A 21,294-nucleotide genomic window follows, 5' to 3' on the forward strand; every position below is an offset into this window, starting at 1 on the left:
AAAATGCACATGGTGCTTATTTTCAGTGTAGAGAAAGTTGTACATATGGATTCAAGCTTTTCTATACCACAAACTCTGCTTTTGATCAAATTTAAGACAATTATCATTGTTTCCTTCGGTTTGAGCGAACCGTGTCATATTAATGTATATATCGGTGGATTTAGTGAAGTTTGTATATGGTGTGATTTCTAGTGCATCGCGCATGGCGGTTCCTTAAAGTGACATGATTTAAGATATGAGCAACTTTATTTGTCATACATGCGAACAACAAAGACACGGATAAGCCTGTGTATTCACACTGTCTAATCAGCGTCTTTGTTGCCGCTGCATCATTGCTAGAAATTCCACATCAAAAAGCAATCATTTTTGTTCCGATGATTTATTTGTTTGCATAGTCGACATTACATGTCGTGAAATGGTGCCTCATATTGTGAAAATAGGGTATATAAATTCATGTTGTATAAGCTTTTGTCAAGTACATGTACTATTATCTGAAATCAATCAAATCATATTATTTTATGTTTATGTTTTTGTTCTATAATACTTTTTAAAATTTCTGTCAATTTACGTTTCCCATTTTCTTTTATCGTTTTATCCTTTTCACGTTAAGTTTCCTTTTATTTGTTTTGTTATAAACTTTTCTCATTGTGATGTCGCAATTTTCATTGACTTAGTTAAGATTATTTATTGTATACATTTGATATTTGCATGTACAATGTGTATTTATATACTCCATAACTGTGATTTCTATTGATTGCTGTAATTGTTGTTTGGCGAAATAAATTTACATTTTCATATCTCCTGACTACACAAGCTATAAATTTCGGAATCTGCACGTAGATCCATAATTAATCAATATATTTATGTGTTATAACAGCTGTAGACTATCTCCATAGCAAAGGCTATGTGAACAGAGCCGTACAGCTAGCCTATTGTCTACCTGTACGTGGCCGTACCGTACAGAGCCGTACGACTAGCCACTGCCATAAATTTAACGTCAATTAATCCCTAAAATTTTAAAAATCTTGTTGTGTGACATTGACATATTTCTTGTTTTCCTTACTTTACACAGTTAGAAATATCAAGTATTTATTCTTACCAATATCAATGAACATGTACCCAAATAGGAAGTGATTTTATCCCAAATAAAAAGATTTTAAATCAAAATTGTTTATATTGAGATTACTTATATGTTTATATTCAAACACCATTTAAATACCAAGGGGAAGAATGATAACACTACTTTTAGATGCTAACCAGCCATATTTATTTTCATGATTTCACAAAATAAAATTTTCACTTTGAATGTTACTCCCACTGAACATGCATTCATAATTGTTTTATTGCCTGTTTCAGAGTACTTGAACACACAGCTGTTTAACGTGGCACATCGCTATCACAAGGCCCTGTCACAGATGGACATTACACGCTGTGCAGGCTCTAACATGAGTGAGGGCAATTTTCCTAGCTCGTTTATTTGCAATTTAGTGAATGTGTACATTATAAACCTTTTCACATAATAAGGGTCCGCATTTAGGTTTCGAAATCTGCGTTTAGGTTTCAAAAAATGCTCATAAGTTCTATCAAAGAGTTTTTCGGGGACATATGTCATCCTATGGAGACAGCTCTTGTTGATAATATAAGTTCATATAATCTGATTTGCAGAAAAAAGGTACACAAAATGGTATGAATATATATATATATATATATATATAAATGTATATGTATTTAGACAATAACACACAGCAGAGCTGGGCAGGACTCTATAATCGGCCCGCTGCCGACATAACAGCCCGAGGGCCATTATGCGGCTAGGGCCGATTTTAGACGTCCGGCCCAGCTCTGCTGTGTGTTATCGTTTATATCACATATCATACTATTTTGGTCCTTCACTAAAATTTAAACAGAACCAGCCTTCCGTACTTTTATTTTCATTCAATTGATTACGCAATTTATGACGTACCTCATGACGTAATTTCAATGACGAAACTACCTAAACTCTCTGAATTTTATAACAACAATTCGGACGTGGATGGTTTTTATTTAACAGTTAAATATTTTTTAAGCATCAAACAATTCCAAAACGTATTTCGGATTTTGTGTTTGTCATGCATAATTGGGAGCTTCGATAGAACTAAAATTATTATAATCGCTTCGACATTCGATTCCGTAAATCGTGTTTATGGTGACAGTGTTAAGCATTCGATGCAATCGTTTAAAAAGTGGGATTTAAAATCAAAGTCGATAAACGGATGGAATAACAGAAAATGGAATTACAAATCTTTGTTATTTTATTATTATAAGAACCGGAGTTAAGTGTTCATCGAGGTATGTGTGTCTTTTTCTATAAATTTTGCTGTTTCTTAGGGTTTTGCGAATCTTGTTAAAACGCAAATAGAGGCATCAATTTCTAATGTACAGATGACTTTCAGTTTCAATCGATATTTGTATTATCCAAATTGTGTGCTACGTGTCATTATAATAATTTCGATTCTTTCGTTGAGTTGTGGCTTAATTTTATTGATCACTGTTGGCTAAGACTGAATGTGGACGCCATTTTGTTTAGTATAAGCTGCGCGATCACATTCTTTTCTGATATAAAAAATCAGCCCGGCTCAGTGGGCTGATATAATTTATATTGGCCCGCTAGATAAGAATAACAGCCCGCTCACAATGTCATTTTGTTACTATTAATAGTAACAATATGTGATATTTGCCAGTATCATTATTATTCTCTTTTGAAAAAAAAATGCTCAAGATTAGCATTTTTTATCAGTCTATTCCTAGCATTGTTTGTTGTGCTGTGTGCGTTGCTAACTTTCATCTTGTTAACTCACTTTAAACCACAGTTTTTCAGAATCTTTATCCTGACAATACCATGGCAAGGATGGAATCTGAGTTAAGTGTGGGGTGAAAAACTAGGTCAAGTGGTTGAATCTCAGAAAAACTTGTAACAAATAATCAAGCTGCTTTTATGACTCAGAGTTAATAAAACTTGGTCAGAAAGTTTATCTTGTCAATATCTTGTTTCTGATATAAATTGGAGTCAAACACTAGGTATTCAGGTCAATGCCATGTACATGTAATAAACACCCTTAAACTTCTCAATTCTGAACTAATACCAGGAAGTATAGATCCAGGTCACCAGGTCAAACCTTTTACAATTTTTAGCTTGCCGTTTTTGGAGAAAACCCAAGGTATTGTCATAGCCAGCTCGTCGTCGGCTGTCTGCCGTCCGTCATCCTTGTCGTGCTAAAACCTTTACATTAGCTCTAAAATCAAAGTGCTTCCACCTACAACTTTGAAACTTCATATGTAGATGCACCTTGATGAGTTCTACAAGCCACACCCATTTTGGGGTCACTAGGTCAAAGGTCAAGGTCACTGTGACCTCTAAAAAAAATTAATTCTGACAAGCTTTCATTTATTCAAAACTGCACCGGTAGCCGAGCGTGGCACCCGTTATGCGGGAATGAAGGGCATTCAAGAGCCAGATATATGTAATGTTTTTAAGTTACATCCAGCTTCCAGTATCAAATTAATGATTTGCTCTTTTCAGAGAGCCCGATGTCAGGAGCTGCAAAGTCATCCCACCCATCATGTCAGTGTGGAATGCCTTCCAAGATGGTGCTGGTGAAGAAGGTGGGACCTAATCAGGGACGGGCATTCTACGCATGTAGTGCAGATAGGAATCAGCAATGCAAAGTAAGAAGGATGTCATATAAACTACTCAAAATTTGGTGAGGATCACTTTTTATAGTATGTGTTATTTCAAGTTCACCCCTAGCTAGATTCAGCCAGCGTCACGCATCAATGATAAATCAATACATAAAAAAAATCAAAAATACACATTCTAATATAAAAACCTGCAAAATAACATATTTAATTAAATTAAAAATAACGTGAAAACAAAAAGTGATCCTTAGCAAATTTTGAGTAGTATAGAATTAAAGTTTGTCTTTTGAAATATGCTTTCAATTTGTGTTGATTTACATGAAGTTCTTTGTCTTAATTTTCAAACGGTTTTGTGGTGTGTGAAACTACTCATCAAATCTTACCAACATTGCCGAAGTGGTATGGGAAGGTACTCAGTGTCAGTGATAGCTCAATGTAAACTGGAGAACTCTGAATTGTGAATTTTCCTTGGTGTCTTTTGACAGTTTTTTAAGTGGGCAGATGAGAATACAGGACCCCAGTCTGGGTCATCTTGCATGAAGCGCCAAGTGGACAGCATTGAGACCTTAAACCTGCAGATGAGGGCCCTGCATATCCAATTCTATGGGGACTGTGTGCTGGTCAGACGGGCCAAGGAAGACATCAGTCGATATATCAAGGCTCCGGTACGGATAGGCTTTGACTCACTTACGTTTTTGAGGTTTTACTGAGGCATTTTTTAGTGTGGCCTCCAGCATCTTCAGATTTTTGCAGCACATTGACGTCTCATAAACCTTATTAAACAGTACACATGGCACGAAAGTAAAAAAATAAATATTTTGATTCATTTTTTTGTCTGTTAACTTATAAAAGCATGTAATAGATTGTAAAATTTGTCCAGGCTTTAAATGAGATCACTCAATAGTCTCTTTCACCAATAACTGCACACAAAATACGAGAGGGCAAGGATATTTTAAAATAGACACGAGAGGGCCATGATATTTTAAAATAGACAATGCATTCGTTTTAGAGAGAGAATATCAAAACATATTCTAAAAGTTTATAGAAATAAAAGCAAATATTAACCCTTTGCATGCTGGGTAATTTGTCTTCTGCTAAAATGTCGTCTGCTGAATTTCTAAAATAAGCATTTTCTTCATTTTTTTTCAAAGAATACTATCAGAATAGCAAACAGTTTGGATCCAGATGAGACGCCACGTTTTGTGGCGTCTCATCTGGATCCAAACTGTTTGCAAAGGCCTTTAAAATTCGGCTCCAGCGCTTTAAGGGTTAATAAAGAAGCTAACCCTAACACACATTTGGAAGTGTTTAAAGGTTAAATACCAGATGACACGATAAAATATGCAAGCAAATTAAACAGAAACAAATTGCAAGAGGAAACAAAACTAGAATCTAAAATCACTTAGCTGGAAGAATATATTTCTGAAAAATCCATTCAACCAAGATAAAATCAATGCATTAATTAAAACACAAAAGGAAAGTTTGACTACTTAATTCTTTTAACCTAAAACGTGTAGCAAATATAATAAAAAGCTTTTTAAGCAACATTATAAGCAATGCACATATATTGGTAAAATGTTAGATTATAGAAGGGGTGATACATGCAGTAAAAGAAAAAATAACACTGGTTTAATTTTCTTTTTGGCTTTCAATAAAAGCTTTAAGCTTTCTTTCACTTAGACCACACCTTTATATTCAAATGCCCTTGTCACTTTTGCCTTATTGATTACATTATAAAGTGGGTAAAATGATTCTATAACAATTCAAAATCATAAATAAGTAATAATTACTACTTCTCAAAACTGTTCCAAATTAAAAGAGGTATTCCACAAGGCTGTCTATTATCACCTTATCTTTGTATAATTTGCATTGAAATTTTATCAATCACAATAATCAATAATCAAAACATGAGTGTGATAAAAATAGGAAATATAGAAACAAAGCAGACACTTTTTGCTGAGGAAGGTGGTTACCTAACAATTGGTTCACACAAAAGTTATGAAAAATGTATTTTAACGTTGGATAATTTTGGACAAATATCTGGCTTTAAGGGGCCTTTCCACCTTTTGGCAAATTGACAAAATTGAAAAAAATGTTTCAGATTTGCAATTTTTTAGCTCACCTTTTGTGATCGCCTTTTGTCCGTTGTCCGTCATCCGTTGTCCGTCGTGTGTTGTCCGGTGTGCAACGTCAACATTTGCCTTGTTCACTCTCTAGAGGCCACATTTATTTCCAATCTTCATGAAATTTGGTCAGAAGATTGGTTTCAATGATATCTTGGATGAGTTTGAAAATGGTTACGTTTGCTTGAAAAACATGGCTGCCAAGGGGCGGGGCATTTTTCCTTATATGGCTATAGCAAAATCTTGTTAACACTCTAGAGGCCACATTTATTGTCCGATCCTCATGAAACTTGGTCAGAAAATTCATTACCAATGATATCTTGGACGAGTTCGAAAATGATGTCGGTTGGTTGATAAACATGGCCGCAAGGGGGGGGGGGGGGGCAGGGCATTTTTCCTTATATGGCTATAGTAAAACCTTGTTAATACTCTAGAGGACACATTTATTTCCAATCTTCATGAAACTTGCTCAGATGATTTGTCCCAATGATATCTTGGATGAGTTCAAAAATGGTAACCTTGGCTTGAAAAACATGGCTGCCAAGGGGCGGGGCATTTTTCCTTATATGGCTATAGTAAAATCTTGTTAACTTTCTAGTTTGCTCAATCTTCATGAAATTTGGTCAGAACATTTGTTTCCTGTGTAGTAAAGTTTGGTTTTTATTATGTCAATATTATGTGACATTAACTGTCTTATGTAATTTTTCATAGTTAACATAACTGTTTTAGTCATTAACACTTATGATAAGCCTTTCAACTAAGAGATAACTGAAAGAAAGACAACATGTACATGATTTTGCAGTATTTATGCAGTATTAATCTCCCTTGTTTAACCTGGTTCAGTATTCTATTTTTAGTTCTGCTCTCGAATTAGGGAAGATATTGATCATTAATAAATGCACTGTTCTGAGGGAAAATTGACTACTCTGCCATTGATCTCTTCTGAACTGTATAAAATAAGCTGTTTTGGCTGATTTAAACACCTCTTGATGCTTTCTTGAAAAGTTTACACCTCTTGAAAAAGGTTGGAATTTTGAAATGATTCAACTCTGAATTATTTTTAACACCAGCATCAAGACATTTTGGCATTATTTTCTAAATTATTATTATTATTTAGATGATTTTTATTTGGCATTTTCTAAATTAGAAAGACTCTATTCTATTTCAATAACATTAGTAAATTTTTCTTATTTTACATTTGATTCACTGAAGTTTCCTTATAAATATTGTTCTTTAGATTAAATTAGACCTATTTTGTAAACTAGATTTTTGAAGCACTTTCTATACTAACAGTAACTTATATTTATATCAGTTTTTTTGGACAGAGTTTGAACTTCTTTTTACATTCATTAAGGTATTTGCTGTATGTTGTTCATTTTTGTAACGATACAGTCTAACCTGCACATCCGACCACTTGCATTAAGCAACCCACCCCGCTAAACGACCGTTATTAATTCCTCCAGAGCTAAAATCAATTAAAAATTAACCTAACGACCACCTTAAATCCGCGACCAACGACCATTGTTTGTCTTACAAATTAACACTCATTACAACAGTAAGTGACCATGTTGCAGTCTCGCAGTGAAGTTGCTAAGCGATGGTGACACTCAACTAAGAATGCAGGTGGTAATCCGCTAATTGGCATCCACACTTACACGCTGTTATCGGGAGCAAACTGTGAAAACTCGGCTGACATTAATTATATTTTTACTTAAAGTTTGCAAATAATTGTTTTGATTCCAATGACAATTTTTACTGAAAGATAAGTTTGTAACGGACAGCAGTATAAAAGAGGTAAATAATTTTTCAAGCACTTGGGAAAGTACACAAATCAGAGCAATATGTCTTCTACTAAACGAAAGTGTCTTACATTGGAAGAGCGGATGAAAGCACTAAAGATGCTTGAATCCGGGATGAGTTGTAGAGACCGAGATGGGTGTTGGCAAGACACAAATACAGTCTGTGTTAAAAAGAAAACGAGAAATTATTGAAGAATATGAAGGGCACGGTAATCTACAAACCAAGCATCCGCGGAAAGCAACAGAATACATAGATTCTTTAGACTTGGCTTGTACCTGTTCTTAACTCTTTCAGTGCGGGAACCGAATTTTGAAGGTCTTTGCAAACAGTTTGGATCCAGATGAGACGCCACAGAACGTGGCGTCTCATCTGGATCCAAACTGTTTGCTATTCTGATAGTATTCTTTGAAAAAAAATCGAAGAAAATGCTAATTTAGAAATTCAGCAGACGACATTTTAGCAGACGACAAATTTCCCAGCATGCAAAGGGTTAATTCTCTGTCATTGTTCTTTATTTTCCGAGTTATTGGAATAAAATTTAGTTATTTTTGTTAAAGCTGCCTTAGTTTTCACTTATAAATAAATTCTTTGAGTGTATTTAGGCATTCCTGACTAAACACCTTTTGTCAATTGAATTACAACCAGTCAGTATAGTCATCCTGACCGGAAATAAGAGTTTGTCAAATAAATATTTCCGCATTACATAAGTGCTCACAAAGTTACATAACTTGTGTAACAGTCCTGTGACCGGTTCATTTGCATAAGCGAAGGAGAACACACTACCACACCTTGATAGGACAGTTGAGTTCGATAATGGTTTGGATCGGTAAAAAAAACCATGGCCTCCAGGGGGGGGGGGGGGTCTTTTTCCTTATATGTATGTAGTAAAAAAGCTTGTGAACACTTTAGAAGTCACATGTTTTGCCTAATCATCATTAAATTTTGTCAAAACAATAGTTATGTGGATGTCTCGGACGAGTTTGAAAATGGTCATGATTTTTTTTTGTCCCCTACCAGTTTCACCGGAGGGGGCTTATGGTTTGAGCTCTGTCTGTCTGTCTGTCTGTCTGTCAGTCTGTCAGTCAGTCACACTTCTCTGGACCCTGCGATAACTTTAAAAGTTCTTAATATTTTTTCATGCCACTTGAAACAAGGATGGAAGGCAATATGCATGTCATTTCATTTTGTTCCTTTGTCAAAATTTCTGGTTGCTATGGCAACAAATAGACTAGAAATACTGTTACGAACCTCTGCTTTGAGGTATACCGTTTTAACTACTTGATTAATTATAGCTTTCAAATAGCTGTTAATATAGTGGTACCCTTGTTCAAACCGTTTTGAAATATGACACAAGACGAAATTAAACGTTTAAAAAATAATTTATTTGAGCGAAGATAAATAATTGCAATAAACAACCTGTTAGAAAGCAACACAATATTAGTTATTCCTAACCGCCAGCTTCCTGGTTATCATACTAGTGTAGTACACGTTATTGGTAATTTACAAAGTTTATGGCGTATGATACACACTCAGTCAGTTCTGCGTTCTTTCAGTATTTTCGTAAATAATACAATAAAAGTGTAAAAAAATGCTTCCAAAATCAGTCTTACTTTATGTTAACAATCTTGATATCACTGGATTATTACTATGAAACGTATGTGATTATGATTTAAAGGTATTTACTTAAAAATTTGAAAGACTGTCTCTCGACAAGAATCACGTCTATTCTAGATCTTGACTTTAGCTCAACTCCCTACATTTTTGACTTATTGTTCAATACTGATGACCAAAATTGGTCCGTGACCAAGATTCTGGGCAGTGACCAAGATTCTGGTTATTAATGACCAGAATTCTGGGCACCAGTGGCCAAAATTTGTCAGTGACCAAGATTCTGGGCAGTGACCAAGATTCTGGTCATTAATGGCCAGAATTCTGGGCACCCGTGACCAAAATTGGTCAGTCACGTGACTGACTAAAAATAATGACCAAGAAATTGGAACGTTTCTTGAAGTCGTTTACCAAATGTCATAACAATTAGACATATTGGCGCCTTATTTAGAAAAACAATGAAAATTACAATGTATTAAAAATGCATTAACTTTGATGTGATACATCTTTCTGCAACAACGAAGTTGAACTCTCAAACTGTCAAAGTGACATTCAGGAAAAATTTCCCAGAATTTAATAAAACAAATGGCTACCAAAATTACAAGGTGCCACTTAAAGTAAATAGGTAAATAGGTAAGCTGGCAGAAACTGTAAAAATATTGGAATGTGCTACAACGAAACGAAACTCTATAACTCTAGATGGCTAGCATCTAGATGAAACAGAAGGTTCTGGTGATGTTTAGATTATATACACTCAGTTGAGAAAATATGCCAATTGATTTATATAGTCACATGTCACCAGTATAAACAACTTCCCTGTCCATGAGAAAAGGTAAGTGTTACTGTCACACCGTGGGTGTATTTATACTGCTGAAAACAGTGGTTTTCTGGATCCTGCGATAGCTTTAAAAGTTCTTTATATTTTTTCATGAAACTTGAAACATGGATAGATGGCAACATGAACATCATGCATGTCATTTCATTTTGTTCCTTTGTCGAAAATTCTGGTTGCTATGGCAACAAATATGAAAAAATAAAAAATCTGACAATGGTGGGATTTATGAAATAGTGGAGCCTGTAGGGGACATATATTGCTTGGCAATAGTCTTGTTTGTCCCCTACTGGTTTCACCTGAGGGGACTTTTGGTTTGAGCTCTGTGTGTCTGTCTGTCCGTCAGTCTGTCTGTCCGTCAGTCTGTCACACTTTTCTGGATCCAGCGATAACTTTAAAAGTTCTTCATATTTGTTCATGAAACTCGAAACATGGATAGATGGCAATATGGACATTATGCACGTTATTAAATTTTCTTCCTGTGTCAAAAATTCTGGTTGCTATTGCAACAAATATATATATAAAAAAATAAATTAATGAATAAAATATTTCTGACAATGGTGGAGCCAGTAGGGGACATATATTGCTTGGCAATAGCCTTGTTCAATTTTCTTTGGGACGAAAAACCCAACAAAATTGCCAGATTAAAATAATACAGGAATATAATGAGATTAAGAGTGCTCGATATTGAGTTATTTTTAGATGCATTAAAATAAAAGCTAGTTTGGTCAACAGAGGTATACTCGTTCTAAACTAAAAATTTGTCAATCTGTCTACTGATGAAATATACTGGAACCAAAAAATATTGCCTGGCGAAGTATTATGGTTTCACAGTAATATAATAACTTAAAAATATTCCCCTCTGAAACAGCATTTCAAAGTGCTTTGATATTTGGTATTTAACATCACATAATGGTGCTGTCCAAAGTTTGTTTAGATCATGCCTATTGGCAAAACTGGCCACAAGTCAAGAGTCACATGATTAATGTAGACTAATGTAGGATTATAACTATATAAAATCTTTTTTTAAACCATATGGACGCTATCTTTGGCATTTAGCATGTGACATCAAATAGTGTCTTCACATGTTCAAATGAGCCTTCTTCTGAGAAAAAGGGGTTTAATCATGTGAGTAAAGTGTCGTCCCAGATTAGCCTTTTCAGTCTGCACAGGCTAATCTTGGACGACACTTTCCGCCTTTATGGTTTTTAAGTTTCAAGAAAGTCTTTTCTTACAGAAAATCAAGTTTAGGCTGAAAGTGTCATGTCTGATTAGCCTGTGCAGACTGAACAGGCTAATCTGGGACGACACTTTACGCACATGCATTATGCCCAGTTTTCTCAGAACAAGGTTCAAATGTTCCCCCTGCCTTGATGTTTGTTGAACTATGTCACATCAGCCAGTGGTCATCTCCAAAAATTGTTCAAATTTGAATCATATCACTAGGTAGGAAAGTGGCCTGCCCCCAATTATACAGTTGAGTGATCTAGGACCCTCTTACCCTCTTGTTTTTCAATCAGAGGTTGATTTAAGAGGCACCTTTTCTTTTTCACAGATAAGGTATGGGAGCATTCACCTCTTTTTATACCACAGATTTATGTTAACTTTGTAACAGTAACATACAAAGAAAACAAAAAGGAAGATTGTTGTCAATAAAAAATACATTAATCAGTGTTTCTCAGTAATTGATGTTATAAATAGCCCATAAAATTCTTTGTTGTATTTTCCAGAAGTGGGTTCAGGCTAAAATGAACCCTGAAGCAAGTCCCACCAAACAGATGTTGTTGAGGCTTCCATACAAAGGCCACTCATCTCTCTATGCTAAAGGTTAGAATTCTGCACACTTTTATCAGTTACTTAAAATTTATGTATAGATTTGCATCAACTGTTCATGGTTCTCAATAACTTGAGCCAACAGGCCAAAATGTGAAACCAACAGGCCTTCTAGGGGGTTCATGCTCCCCCTGAAATTTTTTTAAATTGAGCACTTGATTTCCTGCATTTTGGCCATTTTATGGCTATTTTTATGGTCAACAAGGCACTTACATTTGAGCATTTTTTGTCAATTTTATGAATTTTAGCTTTTTTTTACTAACAACAGATAAATTAAAAAAGCTCTTTTTTACTTTTGTAAAATTTTAACTCGTAATTTGCGATTTTTCCCAAATAAAGTAAAACATTATTTTAATAATACGACTTTCAGATACATAATTGCACTAGATTTTTAGTGTCAATTGTTACGATTTTGACGTTGTTTTTTTTAACAAGGTTCCAATTGAGACATTTTATTCTGATAAGGAAAAAACTTCGATTTTGGATTGGGAATGGGGCCTAAATTCGGCCCTACAGGAATGGGGAAAAGGCCTGATCGTCTTTCTACCATGCACATTTTGCGTGACACTTTTAGTTTGTAACGTAACTGAATTAAAACAAACTTTCACAACAACAAAATCTTTACATTAACACAAAAAACGCAAGCAATCAGGAACAAAAATTCACCATGTGATGGAAAGAAGGTCAAAATATTGGACTTGTTTTTGACCTATTCCAATTTGCGCCTTTTCATTGTTGTTGTAATGCGTTAAGGGAGATAATCAAGCGACGTCTTTGCTTAATAGCAAAAAGGAGCAAACTTACCGAAGATACGCAAATTTCGAAAAGTCATTTGCCGATTTTCCTAATCTGAGCGATTTTCAACCGGCAAAAATCTGATTTCAAACGGCCGATTTGGCTGGCGGCCGGCTCTTATTGAGAACCCTGACTGTTAATTTTCTCCAGTTATAATCATGGTGTTTTGCTTAAAAAGAAAGAAAATATAGGGATAGTAAATTATCCTCAGTTGTAGGCAAAGGGATATTGTATTCGCATTTTCTATCCGTCAATCCTGAAGTATTTTTTTCTAGAGCCATGTCTTCATAAACCTGATATGAGTGTATGTATGGGTAAGAGGATGATAATCAAAAGAAGGTGCAATCTATTTGCCAATAATTGCATTATGGCCCTTTTTTACTTAAAAGTAAGCACACTTTTTTGTGTTTATGAGCGACACTTTAGAATTGTGAACCATATCTTGGGACTGCTTAGGCAGATTTCATTAAAACTTTGTATGTGTGTTTATAAGGCTAAGAGGTTGATGCACATTAAATGCCGTTGACATCCATTTTTAAAAAACGAGAAGATAACAGAATGACATAATGTGACATAAACCATTTGTCAAAAATGCATCCTTGGTCCTTTTTGCTTAAAAATGTCTCTTTACTTTGGGATTTTCATGCCCCTAGATCGCCTGTCTGTCTGTCATTCTGTCACTCTGTCATTCTGTCCCAAAACTTTAACCTTTGTCATAACTTTTGCATTATTGAAGATAGCAACTTGATATTTGGCATGCACGTGTATCTCATGGAGCTGCATATTTTGAATGGTGCAAGGTCAAGGTCATAGGTAAAATATATGGCTTTAAAGCGGCGCAGTTGGGGGCATTGTGTTTCTGACAAACACATCTCTTGTTTCTGTCTAGAGCTGTTTCTCAAGTAACATGAGCCACAGAGTTGCCACAGTTGTTCTCAATCATCTGGGGCTAAGTCACAGGTCAAGGTAAAATATCACAACCTGAATTACTATATGTTATTTTGCCATAGCTTCACTATGCATAAAGAGATTCTATAATAATATTCTACAATTATTCTTGTTTATCTTGCTGTGTGTCACAGGTAAGACTCTATGGTAAAAATCAAGGTCACACAATGAAGTAAATTTTTACTGTACATTCAATCATATATCACATGATTTTAAAATACCCTAATTTTATTGTGCATTGTCGTCATGCAGTGTGGCCTGTGCAATACCCTTGTCCCTATTGGCACATCACCTTTAATTACCGATTGATAATTATTTCTTTCTTAAAAATATTTTTGTGGCTTTTTTTGTACATTCACTTAAAACTTGGTGGTTAACATAGACAGGGGTAACTGAATGAGACACAACAATTTTGTTTAACCCACCATCTTTTAGTAACAAATAATAACATCCTTTGTTACTTAAAAAATCTACTTTGTTTCCCTTTTTTTAAATCAGTTATTTTAGAACTGCTTTTACAGGTTCATAAAACCTTTATCAAAGTGTTTTGATGTCATAAATACGTTACCTGCTATCTAATAGCTACTACATTCCAAGGTGGGTTTATTTATCCGGAAATTTTTGGAGCCGCAACCCTGTGTCCACAGTTTAGACTAGGTCAGAACATAGTGTTACGCAACCTAGCTAAAGCAACGCCCTATCATATCAGTCTTCTTTGGGATGCGGACATGTGTACATCGCCATTTAGTTGGCTTTGAAAATTGAATTAATTTTTTAATTGTTCCGTGTTCACTTTGGGTTTTTGTATAGAGAAGTTTTATTATTTGTCTATCAACTTATTATCCGTGTTAAGTTTGCTTGGGGCCAACTAGACGCTTACGCCTATCACTCACCCATTCTAATTCCCCAAATCTTGGAGAATTCAAGGTGAGCTTTTGCCAGATCCTCCTGGTCACCCCTTGGTGGCCTAGGAGATTCTGGTGTAACAACCTTCTCAGTCTCCTGTGCGCTTGTTCCAGGAAACTTCCTCACAGGTCAGATCTATCTCAGAGAGGCATTCGTCATGCCGATCCAGAGATGTTCTACTACACGTCAGGCCTTTATCCGCAATCCCTACAGAAGAAACATTTTTCTGTTAGGGTTTCGTTGCCTCTGCAAGGAAAATTCTACCAGAACAGTCAAAGATGCTCTCTGGAAGCTCTTCTTTGGCTTTTGTATTTAAGGGCATTTGATCCCCTCAATTCCTCTGCTAGACGCATAGCGGATTTTCTCATTTACCTCTTTGATGATAAGAAACTTTCTCTAAGCTCCATCAAAGGATATAGATGTATGCTTTCACATACCTTGGCTTTTCGTAAGTCATCACTAGTCTGTGCTGACCAAGCCATTTCGGAACTGTTCCATTCCATGGAACTTTAATGTCCTGTTTCTCGTTTCCTTACCCTTTTATGGGATTTGGCTTGCGTTCTTTGCTCGCTTACTTAGGCCCCCTATGAACTCCTTCATCAGGCTTCTTTACAATTCCTAACCTTGAAGACTGTTTTCCTTCTTACTATGGCTTCAGCCAAACGGAGAAGTGAAATTCATGCTCTTTCTGTCGAAGACAGCCATCTTTGTTTTGATCTGATGGCTCTGTCGATTTTTTGTGTCAGCCAGGATTCCTTGATAATGTCAACTCCCCTCTATGGCTTCTAAACCCTTCAAGGTCCCAAGTCTTTCTAGAACTTGTGGACATGAAGATAAAGATAGACTCCTCTGCCCAGTCAGGGCTTTGAAGTCCAATCGAGGTTCTCGCAAGAGACTCTTCATTATCCCCCGCCAGAGGCAGAGGGATATTGTTTTGGCGTTGTCCGTCCGGCACTTTTGTGTCCGGAGCCATATCTTGGAAGTGCTTTGGTGGATTTCCTTGAAACTTCATATGAGTATATATATGCATAAGAGGATGATGCACGCCAAATGGCATTGTACACCAACTGTTAAAAACAGAGTTATGGCCCTTTGTATCTTGAAAAAATGCTTTTTACTATAGGCACTTTTGTGTCCGGAGCCATATCTTGGAAGTGCTTTTGCGGATTTCATTGAAACTTGGTATGAGTATATATATGCATAACAGGATGATGCACGCCAATTGGCATTGTACACCATCGGTTAAAAACAGAGTTATGGCCCTTTGTATCTTGAAAAAATGCTTTTTACTATAGGCACTTTTGTGTCCGGAGCCATATCTTGGAAGTGCTTTGGCGGATTTCATTGAAACTTAGTATGAGTATATATATGCATAAGAGGATGATGCACGTCAAATGGCATTGTATACCATCTGTTAAAAACAGAGTTATGGCCCTTTGTATCTTGAAAAAATGCTTTTTTCTTTAGGCACTTTTGTGTCCGGAGCCATATCTTGGAAGTGCTTTGGTGGATTTCATTGAAACTTGGTATGAGTATATATATGGATAAGAGGATGATGCACGCCAAATGACATTGTGCACCATCTGTTAATTACAGAGTTATGGCCCTTTGTATCTTGAAAAAATGCTTTATTCAGTGTCAAATATAACCTTTTTGTGTCAAGAAGCATATAGGCGGGGGATATCAATTCAACGAATTTGCTTGTTACCTTTAAAAATAGGGGGGGGGAGTGATTTGTCTGTGGCTTCTATTTCTAGTTGGGTAGCTTCGACTTAGAAAGGATTTCTCTTAAAAATTAAATCCGCACTGAACTATCTCATATTCAGGGGTGTGATTTCCGCGGATCGGGTTGTCTCGGAGGTCATTTCTGAGATTCGCGTAAGTTCGTAAAAAAAATGGGGGGGGGGTGAGAGGGGGGTACATCCGATTCCACGGACGTCTTTTATGTGCGGCCCGAAATATCAGCGGCTCGCGAAATCACTCGGCATAGTACACTGGTAGATTCTGCCTAAGCAATTTGAAACAAGCGATGTCATTGGCTGTTGTTTTCCAATTTACCAATTATAATCGTTCTTTTTAAATGCGTTCTGTATTTCTTTTCTGATTTGTCTGCAAATGGCGCAGTGGCAAAGCGAAAATTAAGTTTATCCAAATGACAAATATCAATCGAATTAGCGACTGTCATCATATAGTTAGATAGGATAAATGAATTGTGTCTGTCATCGATGAAGACTGCGTTTTAGATACAAGCAACACATATTTTTTTTACAAATGTGCGCAGTGAAATTGTGTCTCGGAAACCAGTGTTTGCAAATTGGAGTTCACTCTACTTGCGAAGTAAAACAATTTAGAAGAGTATCGTTTGAAAATGGAAATAGACAATCATGATTTGATTTATATGTTAGTGGATCTGTGTGTTATCAGATTCATATGCATATTCTGCTTTATTATGTTTGTCACACTGTTCAATTAACTGAAATAGCATTGAACTGTAGATGTGAAATGCAAGATTTTAAAAGGTAAACACATTAAAATATATTAATTTTACTCAGTTTAATACATCATTAACTCAACAAGAACACTCAAGTGTGTTTTTTTATATTTATTAATGTTTTCCCCAATTGATATTTAATTAAATGAGTCCATTTATTGTGAATATATTGAACAACTGCTGTTTTTGATCACAGTAAATATTGTTTACTTTGCATCCTCAGTATGTGAAATGTGAAATTAAACAGGTTTTCATAAAGAAATAGTGTTATGAAGTTCAAGAAATTGTTTATTTTAATGTATGATTTATTTTAATGTCTGTTTTAAGGTTTGTCATTGCGTTATTCGTGCGATTCGGGTAGACAAAATCAGTCGACAGAATTTTCCTCCCCTCTGACTTCGCCTCAATCACACCCCTGATATTTATATACATGAGCTCTTTTCAAACACGCAAAACACGTGGCTTGTATCTAGTAACGGATGTAGAAATGTTTAATTTGTCAATTGTTTAAGCAATTTACGATGTTAATTATAATTTATTCTTCTTGTTTAAATAACGTTTTTTGTGCACTGATCTTAAAAGGATGTTAAATTTGTTTATTCCAGGTAAGTTACATAAGTAATTTAACTAATTGGATATCGCGGAAATATGCGTACCAAAAATACATGTATGACTTCATATATCGCTATTTGTATACATGTCCCGGAAAATCGGCAAATGTCCCGGAAAATTTAGCACTATGTCCCGGAATCGGTCTGAAAATTTATGGCATGTATGCTTTCTGGAGGAAAACAAGACAACTTGTATTTGTTGGGTCCCCTTGTGGTTTCATAAACAGTAGTGTCTTCTACGGCATAGACATGCTTACTCTTAGCTGAGAAGTCAACTCAATACCGTACTAACGAAGATAAGCTGATAACCCTGGATATGGGTTCTGCTATCATGAGCTAATAACCCTGGATATGAGTTCTGCTGTGATGGGGATTGAGGAGCTATATGTGAACCTTCCCACCACAGCTGCACATTAAGCTTTTAGATAGCAGGTAACGTATTTATGACATTAGTAAAATTCATTTTAATTATTAAATACTTACCTGCTATTGGTGAGTCCCACCTCCCACCCTGCTCTTCGACTAATATTTTTGTATAAATTGGAAGAAGATTGTTATGGTAGGGCGTTGCTTTAGCTAGGTTGCGTTACACTATGTTCCAACCTTGTTTAAACTGCGGACACAGGGTGGCAGCTCCAGAAATTTCCGGATAAATAAACCCACCTTGGAAGGTGGTAGATATATTAAAGCTGGTAAGTATTTGATGATTAAAATGAATTTTACTTTAAAAATTTGTTTCAAGGAATGATTCTATAATAAGTTGTGTACAGATTTTCACGTTAATACCTTGGAGAGTGTACCCATGAATAAACACAATTTATCTTGCAAGGGATATCATTTCAATGAAATTGCTTGTTTTATTCCCTTACTTAAATTGAATGTCAATATGGTCAATCTACCATTTTATTGGTTACACACTGGTTTGCCATTCAACAAATTTAGGTATTTGTTTTTTCATTTTAATCAGGAAATTCAAAAAGAAAGGAAAAATTGTCAGTCAGATTAAGTTACAAATTGTCATGTGATTTGAAGGCATGACAATGCATACATTAGTCCATTTAAGTCTCCATTTAGCTTTTATTAGCCGGATTTTTTTCGAAAAAATCTCGGCTTATAGATTGATGTTGTCGGGCGGGCGGGCGGGCGGGCGGGCGGGCGGGGTGGCGGCGTGCTCGAAAATGTTAAAGTTCTTATTTCATGGTATAACTTTGGTATGCTTGGACCTAGAGTCTTCAAACTTGACATGAAGGTTGGCCAGGATTAACAGATGACCACTGGTCATTTCAAGGTCATTCATTTGAAGGTCAAGGTCACTGTGACCTTCAATATAAAAAATGTTAAAGTTCTTATAACTTTGGTATGCTTGGACCTAGAGTCTTGAAACTTGACATGAAGGTTGGCCATAACTAGTTAGTAACCACTGGTCATTTCAAGGTCATTCATTTGAAGGTCAAGGTCACTGTGACCTTGAATGTAAAAATGTTAAAGTTCTTATTTCATGGTATAACTTTGGTATGCTTGGACCTAGAGTCTTCAAACTTGACATGAAGGTTGGCCAGGATTAACAGATGACCACTGGTCATTTCAAGGTCATTCATTTGAAGGTCAAGGTCACTGTGACCTTCAATATAAAAAATGTTAAAGTTCTTATAACTTTGGTATGCTTGGACCTAGAGTCTTGAAACTTGACATGAAGGTTGGCCATAACTAGTAAGTAACCACTGGACATTTCAAGGTCATTCATTTGAAGGTCAAGGTCACTGTGACCTTGAATGTAAAAATGTTAAAGTTGTTATAACTTTGGTATGCTTGGACCTAGAGTCTTGAAACTTGACATGAAGGTTGGCCAGAACTAGTAAGTAACCACTGGACATTTCAAGGTCATTCATTTGAAGGTCAAGGTCACGGTGACCTTGAATGTAAAAATGTTAAAGTTCTTATTTCATGTTATAACTTTGGTATGCTTGTACCTAGAGTCTTCAAACTTGAAATAAAGATTGGCCAGTACTAGAAGATGACCACTGGTCATTTCAATGTCATTCATTTGAAGGTCAAGGTCACTGTGACCTTAAATGTTAAAATGTTAAAATTGTTATAACTTTGGTATGCTTGGACATAGAGTCTTCAAACTTGACATGAAGGTTTGCAAGCACACTTAGATGACCACTGGTCATTTCAAGGTCATTCATTCTAAGGTCAAGGTCACTGTGAACAATATTTCAGTAATTTAAGTATTGCATTGACAAAAACACGAAAGGTACTTTCCTGTCATTTAAATCAAAAATCCGGCTTCAATGCGGTCATCTCCGACCGCGGAACTCTTGTTCTGCTAATTAACAAGTCCTCAAATATTCCAATAAATAAGATATATTCAGTAACTTTCAAGATCGTAAAATATTGAAGTCCAAAAATTGAAATTACGGCGGGGGCCAGACCCTTACGAGCCTGCCCAGCAATTCACAATGCGCTGTACTGAAGTACGTAAAAACGTAGCCCTTTTTAACCAGGTTTTCTAAATAAAAAACTGGCTATGAGATTGGTGAATGTCGGCGGGCGGGTGGGCGGCACAAGCTTGTCCGGTTCATAACTTTGTCATTAATTGTGAGATTTTAAAATCATTTGGCACATTTGTTCACCATCATTGGACGATGTGTCGCACGAAAGAATTACATCAATATCACCAAGGTCAAGGTCGCCACGACTAAAAATATATTTATTTTGAAATAAGGGGGGAAACTATGAACAATCAGTTCAGTTTGAGTTGTCTTCCTTCATCAGCCTTTTTATGGCCCCCTTCGAAGAAGAGGGGGTATATTGTTTTGCACATGTTGGTCGGTCCGTCCGTCAGTCCGTCCACCGAATGGTTTCTGGATGATAACTCAAGAACGCTTACGCCTAGGATCATGAAACTTTATAGGTACATTGATCATGACTCGCAGATGACCCCTATCAATTTTCAGGTCACTAGGTCAAAGGTCAAGGTCACCATGACTCGAACCAGTAAAATGGTTTCCGGATGATAACTCAAGAACGCTTAGGCCTAGGATCATGAAACTTCATAGATACATTGATCATGACTCGAGATGACCCCTATTGATTTTCAGGTCACTAGGTCAAAGGTAAAGGTCACAGTGACTCGAAACAGTAAAATGGGTTCCTGATGATAACTCAAGAATAATTAGGCCTAGGATCATGAAACTTCATAGGTACATTGATCATGACTGGCAGATGACCCCTATTTTCAGGTCACTAGGTCAAAGGTCAAGGTCACAGTAACAAAAAACGTATTCACACAATGGCTGCCACTACAACTGACAGCCCATATGGGGGGCATGCATGTTTAACAAACAGCCCTTGTTTCAAATTGAAAACCTGGTTTTGTGACAATTTTGTCCCTTGTTGTAGTTAAAACCACACATATACATTGCTACTAAACATAATACTGGGTGACCCACTTCAGATGTATATCAATTATATCAAACCATCTGTTTATTAATATTTGAATTTGTTAAAAACGGAGGATAAAATGGAACTTATTAATCTGTCACTGTTTGTCAAAAACGCGCTATCTATACGATCAAGACTGATAAATGATATGTCATAATATATTCATCTCCTGTATACTTATAATGTATGTTATATATTACCAACTGTATTTGTAACAATCTTATT

The 21,294-nt window shown here is 35.9% G+C and overlaps 1 protein-coding gene across 10 annotated transcripts in view; it reads left to right on the plus strand.

Annotated features, from left to right (window-relative positions):
• Positions 1-21,294, plus strand: part of LOC127833625 (protein ZGRF1-like) — a 128,168-nt gene that overhangs the window by 76,791 nt on the left and 30,083 nt on the right. For 9 of the 10 annotated variants that reach the window (XR_008027528.1, XM_052358993.1, XM_052358982.1 and 6 more), the window contains 4 exons: positions 1,357-1,449; positions 3,560-3,705; positions 4,161-4,340; positions 11,769-11,865. Coding sequence is in view for 9 of the 10 variants with exons in the window: in XM_052358993.1 (XP_052214953.1) it covers positions 1,357-1,449; positions 3,560-3,705; positions 4,161-4,340; positions 11,769-11,865 (516 nt within the window). In the remaining variant the exon portion in view is untranslated. The remainder of the gene's footprint in view (positions 1-1,356; positions 1,450-3,559; positions 3,706-4,160; positions 4,341-11,768; positions 11,866-21,294) is intronic. The other variant, XM_052359024.1, reaches the window with a different exon arrangement.

The sequence above is a fragment of the Dreissena polymorpha genome, chromosome 1 (assembly GCF_020536995.1).
Source record: "Dreissena polymorpha isolate Duluth1 chromosome 1, UMN_Dpol_1.0, whole genome shotgun sequence".
Taxonomy (NCBI): Eukaryota; Metazoa; Mollusca; class Bivalvia; order Myida; family Dreissenidae; genus Dreissena; species Dreissena polymorpha.